The 16048-nt window shown below is 40.5% G+C and overlaps 1 protein-coding gene across 1 annotated transcript in view; it reads left to right on the top strand.

Annotated features, from left to right (window-relative positions):
• CYP7B1 (cytochrome P450 family 7 subfamily B member 1) overlaps positions 1-16048 on the top strand; it is a 337341-nt gene that overhangs the window by 265200 nt on the left and 56093 nt on the right. Inside the window, exons 3-4 of the mRNA XM_073631707.1 lie at positions 6266-6862; positions 7333-7539. Coding sequence (XP_073487808.1) covers positions 6266-6862; positions 7333-7539 — 804 coding nt within the window. The remainder of the gene's footprint in view (positions 1-6265; positions 6863-7332; positions 7540-16048) is intronic.

The raw sequence follows: 16048 nt of genomic DNA, 5'->3' as shown, positions 1-16048 counted from the left end.
TGACCCTTTTTCGTCCATTAGCGGGGTTAAAAGCGCCCCACTAGCAGCCAAAAAGTGCCACAAACACTATGGTAAAGTGCCGCTAAAAAATAGCGGCGCTTTACCGCCAATGCCCGCCCGCTCCAGTGTGAAAGTGCCCTTAAAGTGATTGTAAATGATGACATTTTATTTTATTTTTTAAAACTGTCATACTTACCTGCTCTGTGCAATTACACAGAGCAGCCCTGATCCCCCTCTTCTAAAATGAGGAATTCTCTCTTTTTTGGGATATGGGATAGAATAAGACATGTGAATACCTCATATTCTAAGAAAGTACTACTGTGCAATGCAACTTACTGGGAGGTCTTTTTGATTCCATTAGTCCCTTCTCACCATGGCCTTCATGATAATATAGATATTTAACCACTTCCCTACCGGCGCATTGTATAATGACGCTGGCAGGAACATCTTCTCCTTCCGGGCAGGCGCCATATGACATCCGCCCATTTTTGCCCCCCGGGGAGTGCAGCCTGATGATCGGGGATGAGGCGTGTCCCTCAGGACACAGCCCATCCCGGATCAGGGGAAAGAGCCAATGCAAATGGCTCTTTACCACGTGACTGGCTTTGTCCAATCACAACTGGTCACATGCACTGTCTTCGTGCGTGCAGCTTGGCAAACGGGGATGGGGCGTGTTACTCCGACACAGCCCATCCCCTAACAGCCCATCCCCTTACCACATGACCCAACTGTGTCCAGTCACAGCCAGTCACAAATTCTGTGTGAGGAGGAGATTGCGGTAACAGCTAGTTACCGATTATAGTGCACAGTAAAACACACAGATTGCCCCAGTAATAAAAAGTACCCGTCACCAGCCCATCTGAATACGTGTCACCAGCCCATCTGAGTACCTGTCACCAGCCCATCAGAGTACCCGAGTACCAGTCTCCAGCCCAGAGTACCTGAGTATCTACCTGAAGCCCATCAGAGTACCCGAGTACCTGTCACCAGTCATCAGAGTACCTGTGACCAGCCCATCAGAGTACTCGAGTACCTATCACTAGCCCAGAGTACCTGAGAGTACCCGAGTACCTGTCCCCAGACCATCTGAGTACCCGAGTACCTGTCACCAGCCCATCTGAGTACCTGTCACCAGCCCATCGGAGTACTCAAGTTCCTGTCACCAGCCCATCAGAGTACCCGAATACCTGTCAATAGCCCATTAGAGTACCTGAGTACCTGTCACTAGCCCACCTGAGTACCCGAATACCTGTCACTAGCCCACCAGAGTACCCGAGTACCTGCCATCAGCCCATCAGAGTACCCGAGTACCTGTCAAGAGCCCATCAGAGTACCCGAGTACCTGTCAAGAGCCCATCAGAGTACTGAAGTGACTATCTGCAGCCCAGAGTACCCGAGTACCTATCTGCAGCCCAACAAAGTATCCGAGTACCTGTCTCCAGCCCAGAGTACCCAAGTACCTATCTCCAGCTCATCAGAGTACCTGAGTACCTATCTGCAGCCCATCAGTGTACCCGAGTACCTGTCTCCAATTCAGAGTACCCGAGTACCTGTCTCCAGCCCACACTACCAGAGTACCTGTTTCCAGCCCAGACTACCCGAGTACCTATCTGCAGACCATCAGAGTACCCAAGTACCTGTCTCCAGTCCAGAGTACCTGAGTACCTATCTGCAGCCCATCAGAGTACCCGAGTACCTGTCTCCAGGCCAGAAGTACCCGAGTACCTATCTACAGCCCATCAAAGTACCGAATTACCTGTCTCCAGCCCATTAGACTACCCAAATAACCTATTTGCAGCCCATCCAAGTACCCAAGTACCTGTCACCAGCCCATCAGAGTACCCAAGTATCTGTCTCCAGCCCCTCAGAGTATCCAAATACCTGTCCCCAGCCCATCAGAGTACCCGAGTACCTCTCTGCAGCCCATCAGAGTACCTGAGTACCTATCTGCAGCCCAAGCCTCAATGAATATAAGTTGGGGTGTTTGCTTTCAAAAAGGGGGTCATTTTGTGGGCGTTTTACATTTTCCTGGTGTTCTACGGCCTTCAAAAATGTGATAGGTTGTCAGGAAATGATATGTGTAATTTTATGCTCCTGGAATGTCTGAAGGTGCTACTTGGATGTTGGGCCTCTGTATGTGACCAGGCTATGTAAAAGTCTCACACATGTGGTATCGCCCTACTCAGGAGGAGTAGCAGAATATATTTTGGGGTGTCATTTTTTCTATGTACATGCTATGTGTTAGAAAAAACTTATAAATTGACAACTTGTGGGGAAAAAAATGAGTTTTCATTCATGTTCAAAAGACTCATTATGCCTCATAGAATATACATGGGGTGTTTGCTTTCCAAAATGGGGTCATTTTGTGGGTAACTCCACTGTCCTGGTGCTCCAGGGCCTTCAAAAATGTGATAGGTAGTCAGAAAATGATATGTGTATATGCTCCTAGAATGCCTGGCGGTGCTCCCTACATGTTGGTCCTCTGTATGTAGCCAGGCTGTGAAAAAGTCTCACACATGTGGTATCACCATACTCAAGAGGAGTAGCAGAATGTATTTAGGGGTGTAATTGCAAGTATGCATATGCTGTATGTGAGAAATAACTTTTTCACAATTCATACCCTAAGCCTATTATTTAAGCCAGTTGATTGCCTTTTACCGGAAGTTTATTCACTGCCATTTTAACTATGGTTATTTATAGTTATTTGCCCACACCTATAATATGCATAGGTCCCCCGCTTACTTATTTATTTACCGTTCTCCCAAGTCACCAATAAGACTTAAGACTTTGGTAAGTGGCTAATCCATGCGGTGGTGGAAGTATCACAAAGAATCATGGATGATTGACTTCATAAGCACAAAAATAATATATTTATAAAGGACAGTCTATAAGGAGACCTTTGTATCGATTGGCACATTGCACAAGAACTTGGATATTAGAGTTTTGATATTTTGGATGTAATTGTTTAACATATATATATTGATTTCATGTTGAAATATATTTAGGGTGTATATGGTTGTTTGAACAACAAGGATGAAAGAAAAAACAATTTTTATTTTTTATTTTCATTTTTGATAGTATCAATATCTTTTAGGTGTTTAAGATTTACAGGTTTAAACACTATATAAGTATTTTTTAATTTAATATTTTGCGCCGGTGACACACATATGTCTATTTTAATTATATTTACCTTCTTCCACATGTTTACTGTGTCCCCTACATGGCTTCTACCAAGCTGCATACGGCACTTCTTATGGCTTTCTTCTTGCCACTCTTCTATAAAGGCCAGATTTCTAGAGTGCACGACTAATCGTTGTTCTGTGGACAGATTCTCCCACCTGAGCTGTGGATCTCTGCAGCTCCTCCAGAATTATCATGGGCCTCTTGGCTATTGCTCTGATTAATGCTCTCCTTGTCTGGCCTGTCAGTTTAGGTGGACAGCCATGTCTTGGTAGGTTTGCAGTTGTGCCATACTCTTTCCATTTTCAGATGATGGATTGAACAGCGCTCTGTGAAATGTTCAAAGCCTGGGATATTTTTTTAATAACTTAACCCTGCTTTATACTTCTCCACAACTTTATCCCTGACCTGTCTGGTGTGTTCCTTGGCCTTCATGATGCAGTTTGTTCTCTAACAAACCTCTGAGGGCTTCACAGAACACCTGTATTTATACTGATATTAAATTGCACACAGGTGCACTCTATTTACTAAATAGGTGACTTCTGAAGGCAATTGGTTCCACTGGATTTTAGTTAAGGGTATCAGAATAAAGGGGGCTGAATACAAATGCACATCACACTTTTCAGATATTTATTTGTAAAAAGGTTTGAAAACCATTTATAATTTTTCTTCAACCTCACAATTATGTGCCACTTTGTGTTGGTCTATCAAATAAAATCCCAATAAAATACATTTACATTTTTGGTTGTAACATGACAAAACATGGAAAATTTCAAGGGGTATGAACACTTTTTCAAGGCACTGTGCCTGTAAAAACATTGCTTGTGTAGATATTCCCAGAAGAAGATAGGGCAAAGATGTGCACAGAGGGGGCTGCATAAGGGGAACTGACTTTCCTGGAGTAGTCACATTTTCTATCAAAGGCACATTGCAAATTAATAAACACTTTATGGACAGGAAAAAAAACACTGTATTTACAATTCTTTATTTTTCTGTGCTTTTATGTGCAATTTTAAAAATTGGTAATGGGGTTTATTTAAAGTAACTGATTTTATGTAACTCTTGAGTGCTTTTTATGTGCTCTTGAGATTTAAATCCAGCCCTGATTGATAGTGATTTTATTGTTTATGGACAAGATCTAGCACCATATATTCTTGGCTGGTCAGTTTCAAGGTAAAGAGCAGTTTTTACTGTTGGAATAGCTTTCAGTTATTCACAATTATTTCTGAGGCAATAAGTTGGTTGCAAAGGTGTCTTGTATTGATATAAACAAGCACACAAGCAATTTGAGCATCGATGACTAAAGAAATAAAACAACTAATTCCCAGATTATATGATACCCTTATACAGCAAAAAAACCCTCTACAATACATCATATTCAGGAACAATGGATGCGAGATATCCTGGATATCACAGAAGATGATTGGGAGGAGTTATTCTTATTTTTGCAGTCATATCCACAAGAGATAAACTTATATTTCAATGCTTTCATGGAGCATATTTTACACCTGTTGGATTGTTTAAAATGGGTGAAAGAGATACACCTATCTGTTATAAATGTCAATTATGGATACATCTGGTATTGCACCATAATCAGACTTTTTTGGTTTATGTTTTTTATTTTGAGAATTGTACTATCCCCAGTTCAAAGCAACCCAGTAGGATTTCCCTTAGTGATGAGCTTGGGATCAGGTTTTCAGTCTAAATTGGGTTCACACCAAACTCAAAAGTTAGCTGTTGTGCTGGGAGATTCTCTGCCCCACAGCTGACATACAGCGTGTGTAGCACCAACCAGTTCAGGAGTACAAAGACAAGTGTGTCTTGCCTACAGTCAAGCATGGTGGTGGGAGTATCATGGTCTAGGGCTGCATACGTGCTGCCAGCACTGGGGAGCTACAGTTCTTTGAGGGAACTATGAATGCCAACATGTACTGTGACATACTGAAACAAAGCATGATCCCCTCCTTTCAGAGACTGGGCTGCTGGGCAGTATTCCAACATAACGACCCCAAACACACCTCCAAGATGACCACTGCCTTGCCAAAAAAGCTGAGGGTAAAGGTGATGGACTGGCCAAGCATGTCTCCAGACCTGAGCATCTGTGGGGCATCCTCAAACAGAAAGTGAAGGAGAGCAAGGTCTTTAACATCTACCAGCTCTGTGATGTCGTCATGGAGGAGTGCAAGAGGACTCCAGTGGCAACCTGTGAAGCTCTGGTGAACTCCATGCCCAAGAGGGTTAAGGCAGTGCTGGAAAATAATGGTGGCCACACAAAATATTGACACTTTGGGCCCAATTTGGACATTTTCACTTAGGGGTGTAATCACTTTTGTTGTCAGCGGTTTAGACATTAATGGCTGATTTTTTTTTAAGGGGACAGAAAATTTGCACTGTTATACAAGCTGTACCCATACTACTTTACATTGTAGCAAAGTGTCATTTCTTCAGTGTTGTCACATGAAATGATATTATAAAATATTTACAAAAATGCGAGGGGTGTACTCACTTTTGTGAGATATTGTAGCTTCAGTAATTAGAATGTTATATTTGCCCGAAGTTCCGCTGTCAATTATTTGACTTATTTGTTTATTCTTAAAAGAACTCTGTTCTAAGGCCTAACATAGATTTGAGAGGCCTTTATCCACATTGGTCTCATTGACCGTGATACTTCACTATCCCCAAACTAGTAGATAGCAAGGCCTCAAAGTATGACTGCTCTTATCAGAGGTATCTCATTAACAGGTAACTGATTAAATTGAGAAATAATTCCCTGTAATAAAAGTTTGAGGTTCCCAAAATGGAACTGGTTGTATATTTTTGTTCTTTGAAAAAAATGTCAAAGATAATATTAAACTATGGCTGTAAATCTGTTTTGAAATTACAAACTAACACATCGTGTGGCATAGTAAAGAAAACGGTGTGATTATCCTAGTGTCTCTAATGTGTCGGCTATCATGTAGCTTAAATAAGCAGCATCTTGAATGAAAATGTAATATTTTGCCATGCAATTATTTCATTTATTTGGTGCTGATGAAGACAATAATGTCAGAAAGCTGATGATAGTGATCTGTTTTCTCTCACACAGGCAGATATTTAACATTTATTATGGATCCAACCCAATTCCAGTATGTCGTTCGAAATGGCAAGAAACTTGACTTCCACGAATTCTCTAACGAAATGGCATCCAGGACATTTAACTACCCACGCCTGTCAGAATCAAAGTTCCCGCAGCTCCAGGACAGCATGCACAAAATCTATAAAATCATGCAGGGTAAGCCTTTGGACAAACTCACTGACAGCATGATGATAAATCTCCAACGTGTATTCAAATGGAAATTCTCACAAGCAACAGATTGGAGAACAGAAAATATGTATCAGTTCTGCTGCTCTATCATGTTTGAAGCCAGTTTTATGACACTCTATGGAAGAGATCCTGTTGCAGATGGTCGTAACGTTATTAGTGAAATGAGAGAAAAATTTACAAAGTTTGATGCCAAGTTCCCCTATCTCGTCATCAATGTACCAATTGCGTTGCTAGGAGATACCAAGTCTATTCGGGAAGAACTCATCCAGTATTTTATGCCTCATAAGATGAACGTCAGGCGTGACCTGGCCGAGGTGATAGAAGCCCGGAAAGACATTCTTGAAAATTATGATGTGCTACGAGATTATGATAAAGCAGGTATGCTTTAAAAGAGTTATTTTTTCCTAAATTCTGGCAAATAATTTACAGTAGACCTTTGAAATAAAAAATCTAAATTGCGACCTTGAAAATGCTATATGCTTCTTTTAATTGACTGAGGATAGAATGTTTTAATCTCAAACAACCATCTATAATTTTTTTTTTTTTTTGCTGAGGTGGTAAAACAAGATACTTAATAGTGATAATGAGAAAAAGATTATAACCGAGTTGCCTATAACCCCCACCCCCACCACCCCCCTCCTTACTACATTCTCTCCCCTTCCTGCAGACATTATATTTTAAACTATTCTCATTAAGCAGAAAATTAGACTTCAGAAGCCTATTGGTCCTCATTAGCATTCACTGATCCTTGGCTGGGTCTGTGTCCTAACATCTTTTAATTAGCACACTGCAAATCTAATCAGTGTAATAAATGCTATTAATCTTCCTTTTCCCTTATTTTCCTGCAGCCCATCATTTTGCTTTCCTTTGGGCCTCTGTGGGGAACACGATTCCGGCTACATTTTGGGCCATGTACTACCTGGTGAGGCACCCAGAAGCCCTTGCATCAGTGCGTGACGAAATTGACCATTTGCTGCAGTCAACAGGTCAGAAGAGGGGGCCAAACTATGACATCCATATCACCAGAGAACAGTTGGACAGCCTGGTTTTGCTGGGTAATTTATTTTCCTTTTTTTATCTGCATTAAACCGAGTAGCAGCAAACTCTGCTTATGACACATTTCTGTTTACTGAGAAGGTAAAGGACACAGCTGCTTAATTGATGCGATAATACCCATTTACATCATTTATAAATTACGTAGTTTGTATCTGAAGCTCCTTTACTTGCATGTAAACATTACAGATAATGATACAAGGCGAAATGGCTCAATATGAATTCAACAATATTTAACAGTGGTTAAAAACGAAAATATGATTATTGACTGGTTTGATTCTAAGCATCTGCTCAGGAATAATACAGGCACTGAAGATATTAATGGTTCTTTTCAGAGGTTATTTGCGAGGTATTAGCAATAAAGATGACACATAAAAAGCAGCAGTGACAGAACTGATGAGAGCGAAGCCAAAGCAGCCGGTCAGGTATCAGTTTCCATTTGCCTGACTAAACTTAACTGCCCACAAGGGCAGATTTGATCAGTTATGTTGAGCAGTGTGTAGAGTCTCTTTTACATTTTAAAGGTACCTTGCCATTCCTGAGAAGTCAGCAGTGGAAAATTGATGAGGCAGCTATTGCATTAAATTTTAAAAAAAATTGTTCGCTCAAAGTCTACAAAATAGCTATTTTTATAGAAACGAACAAGAGAAAAAAATGACAAAATAAATAGAGATGAAAGATAATATTATATAATAAAATATTACTTTAAAAATTCTTTGATACAGGTAAATATGATTGAAAAATTACAGACAAGTAGAAAACTTGGTTGCAGCCAGAACTGTATTAAAGTCAGCAAGAGAAGGAAAGACTTTCATCCGATATTATCTGATGGGACAAGCACAAAATTTTTTTTTGTACCATACCAGATCGTACGATTTTCGTTTAAAGCGGAGTTCCACCCAAAAGTGGAACTTCCACTTATCTGATCCCCCCCTTTTACAGGTACCCTGTCCCCACTTCCGGGAGACCGGGCCACGGTGAATTACATCAGCAGTTCGGCCCCCCCACCCTCCTCTCTCTACTTCTGCCGGGCCAGCGAGAGAGCGCAGCGAGATTCGTGCATGCACAGTAGGGACCCGGCTGGGAAGCCGAAAGGTTCCCTTACCTGAAATGGCAGCGGCAGCACCTGACCAGCCAATGTAAACATCGGCTGTGGTGCCGGCATCGCTGGACTCCAGGACAGGTAAGTGTCCTAATGTTAAAAGTCAGCAGCTACGGTATGTGTTGCTGCTGACTTTTAGTTTTTAAAGGGTCAGGGGGAACTCCACTGTAATCAGTACAGTTGTCATTCGAAAATACAATACAGATATACAGATTACATCACGAGAATTTTCATAACTTTAGTAACCTATTCAGTTTCAACATGCAACTAGCAAGTGGAATCGTGTGTACAGGGCATATGTATCACTTAAAAATGTTATTAGGCAAGAGGACTGGTATGCATTTTAAGCCCCTCCCTCCTGTAATCTTTTATTAATGGGCCCCAACATGATGGCCCATGCCAAGAATATGTTCATAAACATTCTTCCCTTTGAGAGCTAGCATTGGACAATTTGCATGGTTGCTGGCATCTCTATTGACAATCAGGAACCAATCAGAGTGGTTCCCAGTCATGTGATTACTAAGTCAACTCTGACATACTGACAGTAATCGCATACAGACTGAAGGCTTCATTAATAAAAATAAACAAGTAAGGTTCCATTTCAGTCTACCTTCAGGCTGCAGTATTTATCTGTGGTGCCATCTATTTACCAGTACAACTGTCAGATACAGTTGCATTATTAAAGTTAATCATTTATTTTAAAAAAATGTAAAAAAATTAAAAAAAAGATGTATTTACATTTTTGAACATTTGTTGGCCTTTAATAAAAACACAGTGATTTTATTGTAGAGCACTGGTTTATTTGTCAATAAAACAGTGTACTAAATAAAAGCTTCACGTGTCCTTAAATATATCATTATTAAGGTATGTAAATTGTAACATTAGCTGACACTACTTCATTTTTCTTTGACAGCTAAGCATCAATGACCTTTGGTCAAGGGGGTTAAGCCTATGGTTTCACTTGCTCCCAAAAAAAGACCAAAACACACAAACTCATGAGGTATTAATTTGTCTTTTGGCAATAAATAAAGGAAGGCTCGCCACTCACACCAAGGGGTCTCATGTCTATTAAATCCTATACTAGCACAAAAAACTGATGTACATCAGAAGACACATGACTGAGAAACAGTCGCCCGCGAAACCCTAGAGACTTGCATATGCAAATCGAGACTTTGTGACAGTGCACTGTGTCGGGACGCTGCCACTAATCATTACAAATGACTATGTTGAGAGTGAATTTAATATGAAACTGTAACATTAATACATTTTAACTACTGCTTTATTCAGTTAGTGAAATGCAGCAAATCTATCTTAATTGATTGCTGAGATTTAATAAACTACATTTCTCTTTGCAGTATGTTATTAGGGTGCAAAATATTAGGTGGTAATATTCTTATTTTCATCTAATGGAGTGATTCCAAAGACATGGCCAACAAAAGACAAACGAGATGGAACAGAAAACAATGGCTATGTAGTAGAAAAGTAGAGATAAGTAGAAACTCCTTTAACAAGTACACAGTTTTACAAAAAAAATGTATACTGTTTCTTTAAGATACGATAATAAGATAATATACTTCATTGTCATTGTATACACATAACAAAATGTAAATATTAAGAATGCAAAACAAAACAAAAAAGGTGGGGGGTCCCTTAAAATTAATAAAAGACCCTTACCCAGGCATGTAGCCTGGGTGGCCAGCAAAGGGGGCAGTGGCATCCTCCTTCTGAACCATACCAGCCCACATGCCTTCATCTTTGACAAAGCTCCCCCCTTTTTTCAGAGCACCTTGTCCCCGATGTTGAGGAGACAAGGGACTCATCTGCACATCCTGTCCCCCAAAAGAGATGTAGGAGTTTGTAGGGGGGTGCATCAGAATCTGGAAGCCCCCTTAATAATAATAAATTAGTATAGGTACATACAGGTAGCACCCCTTGTCACACACAATATAAAAAGTAAATAAAGAAGCGAAAAAGTCCCTTATTTAAAAAAAAATATGGCCTACAAAGATGTAGATCCTCATTACTCATGATGACCCACTGCCCAATGATGTTGTCCCACCATCCAGCGCTGTTTGCACGCCACTATGACAACCCATTAGATTAGCCATGTTATACAAAAAGATGGCAATTACCCCAGTTTATAACTACCCTTTGCAGTAAGGTGCAGAAATAAAAAAAAAAAAAAAAAATATATATATATATATATATATATATATATATATATATATATATATATTTATATACAGTATCTCACAAAAGTGAGTACACCCCTCACATGTTTGTGAATTTTTTTTATATCTTTTTATGTGACAACACTGAAGAAATGACACTTTGCTACAATGTAAAGTAGTGAGTGTACAGCTTGTTTAACAAAGTCAATTTGCTGTCCCTTCAAAATAACTCAACACACAGCCTTTAATGCCTAAACCGCTGGCAACAAAAGTGAGTACACCCCTAAGTGAAAATGTCCATATTGGGCCCAATTAGCCATTTTCCCTTCCCTGTGTCATGTGACTCGTTAGTGTTATAAGGTCTCAGGTGTGAAAAGGGAGCAGATGTGTTAAATTTTGTGCTATCGCTCTCACTCTCTCATACTGATCACTGGAAGTTTAACATGGCACCTCATGGCAAAGAACTCTCTGGGGATCTGAAAAAAAAGAATTGTTGCTCTACATAAAGATGGCTTAGGCTATAAGAAGATTGCCAAGACCCTGAAACTGAACTGCAGCATGGTGGCCAAGACCATACAGCACTTTAACAGGACAGGTTCCACTCAGGACAGGCCTCGCCATGGTCGACCAAGGAGGTTGAGTGTACATGCTCAGCGTCATATCCAGAGGTTATCTTTGGGAAATAGACGTATGAGTGCTGCCAGCATTGCTGCAGAGGTTAAAGGGGTCAGCCTGTCGGTGCTCAGACCATACACTGTACACTGCATCAAATTGGTCTGCATTGCTGTTGTCCCAGAAGGAAGCCTCTTCTAAAGAGAATGCACAAGGAAGCCCGCAAACAGTTTGCTGAAGACAAGCAGACTAAGGACATGGATTACTGGAACCATGTCCTATGGTCTGATGAGAACAAGATAAACTTATTTGGTTCAGATGATGTCAAGCGTGTGTGGGGACAACCAGGTGAGAAGTACAAAGTTAAGTGTGTCTTGCTTACAGTCAAGCATGGTGGTGGGAGTGTCATGGTCTGGGGCTGCACGAGTGCTGCCGGCACTGGGGAGCTACAGTTTATTGAGGGAACCATGAATGCCAACATGTACTGTGACATAATGAAGCAGAGCATGATCCCCTACCTTTGGAGACAAGGGCCACAGGGCAGTATTTCAACATAATAACGACCCCAAACACATCTCCAAGATGACCACCGCCTTGCTAAAGAAGCTGAGGGTTAAGGTGATGGACTGGCCAAGCGTGTCTCCAGACCTAAAGCCTATTGAGCATCTGTGGGGCATCCTCAAATGGAAGGTGAAGGAACGCAGGGTCTCTAACATCAACCAGCTCCGTGAGGTCAGCATGGAGGAGTGGAAGAGGACTCCAGTGGCAACCTGTGAAGCTCTGGTGAACTCCATGCGCAAGAGAGTTAAGGCAGTGCTGGTAATGGTGGCCACACAAAATATTGACACTTTTGGCCCAATTTGGACATTTTTACTTAGTGGTGTACTCGCTTTTGTTGCCAGTGGTTTAGACATTATTTGGCTGTGTGTTGAGTTATTTTGAGGGGACAGCAAATTGACATTGTTATACAAGCTGAACACTCCTACTTTACTTTGTAGCAAAGTGTAATTCCTTCAGTGTTGTCACATGAAAAGATATAATAAAATATTTACAAAAATGTGTACTCACTTTTGTCAGATAATATATATATATATATATATATATATATATATATATATATATATATGTGTACCGTATATACTCGAGTATAAGTCGACCCGAATATAAGTCGAGGCCCCTAATTTACCACTAAAAACTGGGAAAAACGTATTGACCCGAGTATAAGATGATGGTGAGAAATGCAGCAGCTACTGTAAGTGGAAAAAGAGGGTCAGCAATGCCCATCTACAGCTGCATGCCTCCCTGTGTCCTGTGCAGCCTACCTGTATCCTGTGCATGTGTCCTGTGTCCTGTACATGTGCATGTGTCCGGTGTCCCTGTGTCCTGTACATGTGCATGTGTCCTGTGTCCCTGTGTCCTGTACATGTGCATGTGTCCTGTGTCCCTGTGTCCTGTGTCCTGTACATGTGCATGTGTCCTGTGTCCCTGTGTCCTGTAAATGTGCATGTGCATGTGTCCGGTGTTCCTGTGTCCTGTACATGTGCATGTGTCCTGTGTCCCTGTGTCCTGTGCCCTGTACATGTGCATGTGTCCTGTGTCCCTGTGTCCTGTACATGTGCATGTGCATGTGTCCTGTGTCCCTGTACAGCCTACCTGTGTCTGTGTCTGTGTGCAACCTCCGTGTGGCGATCTCCATCATCCCTGTGGCGATCTCCATCCTCCCTGTGGTGATCTCCATCCTCCCTGTGGCGATCTCCATCCTCTGATCAGCGTGTGATAATACCATTCGGCGGCCATTCCACTATTCAAAAGCCGCGCCTCCTCCTCGTCTGTGATAGGCAGAACACTTAGCAGTCAGCGGTCAGCCTATCACGGACATTCTCTCATTCTCATACCATGGACGAGGATGAGAGAATTCCGTGATAGGCTGTACACTGACTGCTGGGAAATGGAGTGTTCAGCCTATCACAGACGAGGAGGAGGCGTGGCTTTTGAAAGCTGGAATAGCCTCCGAACTGTATTATCACATGCTGGCCGCCGTCTGCCTGCATGACACGTTGATCATGTAGGCACATCGCGGTGACTCGAGTATAAGTCGAGGGGGCACTTTCAGCCTAAAAAAAAGGCTGAAAATCTCGACTTATACTCGAGTATACACGGTATATGTATATAGTGTATATATACAAAATATAAAGATAATGTATATAAATTCAGTGAACAAAATGTTTCCTATACAAACACACCACTTTGTACCATTTAAGTTTGCATCTCTTCTTACTTCATTAAACCTTATGACTTGGCATGAATTATAGGATGAAACATCTCTTATTCTCTCCTAATAAGCTAAAATTCAAGATGACACATATTTAACAACATATTAACTTCCATTCAAGTGTACAACCCCATGCTGCTTTCCAACTGTATATTAATTTATATTTGAGCCTTGATTTTCATCATTAGTTCAGCCCACATCAACCATTATCAGGAAAAGTCTGGAAAATTGGTGAGCATGCAGTATGAGCTTATAGAATAAATATCTGTGAGCCATATTTATGGGTTAGAGAAGGAGAAAAAATTAATTGCAAGAAAAGTCAACCAGTGATTGGTATGAAATATTTGCTGGTTATCTCCACTACTGTACTTGTTCAGTAAAGCAAGGAAATTATAGTAATAACGTACAGTAACATACAGTAACCTGAATTCATTTTTCACTGATTTGACTCCTCATAATTGCTATCTGATTGTAACATAAATCTATTGGTTACTGTACTTTGCACATCATCAAACAATTTTGAACTACTTTACTAAAATGACAAATATGTGGCCTATAACCATCACAAGTGATGACTGAAATTGAAACTGCAGTGTCTTTTAGTGTGGTTATTCTCAGTGGTCACCATGACACCAGTGGGACCTTTCATGTTGGCTAGCATGACTAGGTTAGCTTGGCTGCCATAGCACTATGTCAAACGACATTGTATTGCTAATTCAGTGTGGGATGACGTAAGGGAAAGTGTGCAATCACCAACTTTATAGCGGTTCCTGTAAACCTGGAATGTGCATTCAGGGAATAAGAGCTTTTGCATAGTCTTCTCTGTGGTGCATTGATGTGGTGATCAGCTTACTTTGTAAGGAGCACTAACACAATTCATTATAGCCATATTAGATAATTACAGAATGAGCTGTTAGCACACATATTATTCCACTACCCAGAGCTCCTAATCCTCAAAGTGTCTGCACTTCCTTATAGCGGAGAAATAAGTATACCTCCTGCTAATTTCAAAATGCAAAGCCTAGTGCCTGAGTGACCTATTGGCAGTTCCAGGCATTATAGCAAGGGAAGAGGGTTCTTACCAATAACTTATGCAAATACCATCTTTGAGAAAGCTGTTATTTACACATTTACATAGATGCCTCAAGGGTTTTCAGTCAGCTATCTGCTATAGCGTACTTTATTTCATTATTCTTTATCAATACAAGTAACATTCTATAAGTTGTACCTACAGTTAAGCCTGACTTCAGAGGCAAAGAAAGGGAACAGGGATTTGACATATGTTTTACATTTCAACTTCTCATATTATTTTAACATTAGAGATGTCTGTTTTAACATGACTATGTTGCGGAATTTATTGCCTTGTTTAATAGAGACAAGTGGGTGGGACAAGAGAAAGGTTTGAGAAATGTTGGAAAGTGTGAGGCAACAGCCCCAAGCCCATCATGCGGGAGTGAAGTTAATGACCAACATCAATTTATCACAGTGAAATACATGAGAGAGAAGCTCATTCCCTCACTTAACTCTGATTGGGTCAAGAGGCAAATCTGACATGACACTCTGCGATCTCAAATAGGGTAAAACTGTATTAGCAAGTTTTACCCTAAATTATGAGCTTGGTCGAATTTGGGACAGGCGTGGCCCTGGTATTTGGCCAGAAAGATATAGCAAACTGTTGTACAAAATTGGCAGAGAGTAGAGGACCTTCCTTCCTCCAAATGCGGTTTATCATTCATTTCAGTTCCCTTTTTTATTTGTCATATTTTTAATTTCTATGTTGAGGGGCCTCCAAACTTAAAGGCCCTCAAGATCTAAATTTGGCATAGGGTAGCCAGAAAAAAAAATTCAGTCTTTGTTTTGTTCAACTAGTCACCGAATACAGCAGCTAGAAGGTGTACTCTATTACTTGTGTGTTGGTTGTTTGCTTCTTTCCAGTGGTAACCCTGATTCCAAGGATTTGACAATAATACGCTTCTAATTCCATGGAACGAAAGATAGCAGATCTTCTATATACAAAGTATGTTTTATACACTCATCATTATCTGTGTTGTACTGTTTGTTTATTTTCAGTAGTGCTACATCAGTGAGTAGTACAGATGTAATTACGGTAATTAGATTGTTATCCTACAACTGTTTTCATGATTCAGCATGATTCATTTTATGAGTAAGACATAGCTGCTACTGTATGATAGAACAAACCAGGAATACTGGCTCAATTTATTCTGGGTATGTTCCATAGAGTTTAAAAATAATATTTTTTCCTTCTTTTGTTTGTATAGCTGAAAAAAATGCTAATTGGCTTTAAAAATGTTTTTTTTTTTTTTAGTAAAGTATTCACTGTTGACAAATAAGAA

This window comes from Aquarana catesbeiana, linkage group LG05, assembly GCF_042186555.1.
Source record: "Aquarana catesbeiana isolate 2022-GZ linkage group LG05, ASM4218655v1, whole genome shotgun sequence".
NCBI lineage: Eukaryota > Metazoa > Chordata > Amphibia > Anura > Ranidae > Aquarana > Aquarana catesbeiana.
This window is presented reverse-complemented; position numbering and strand designations above follow the sequence as displayed.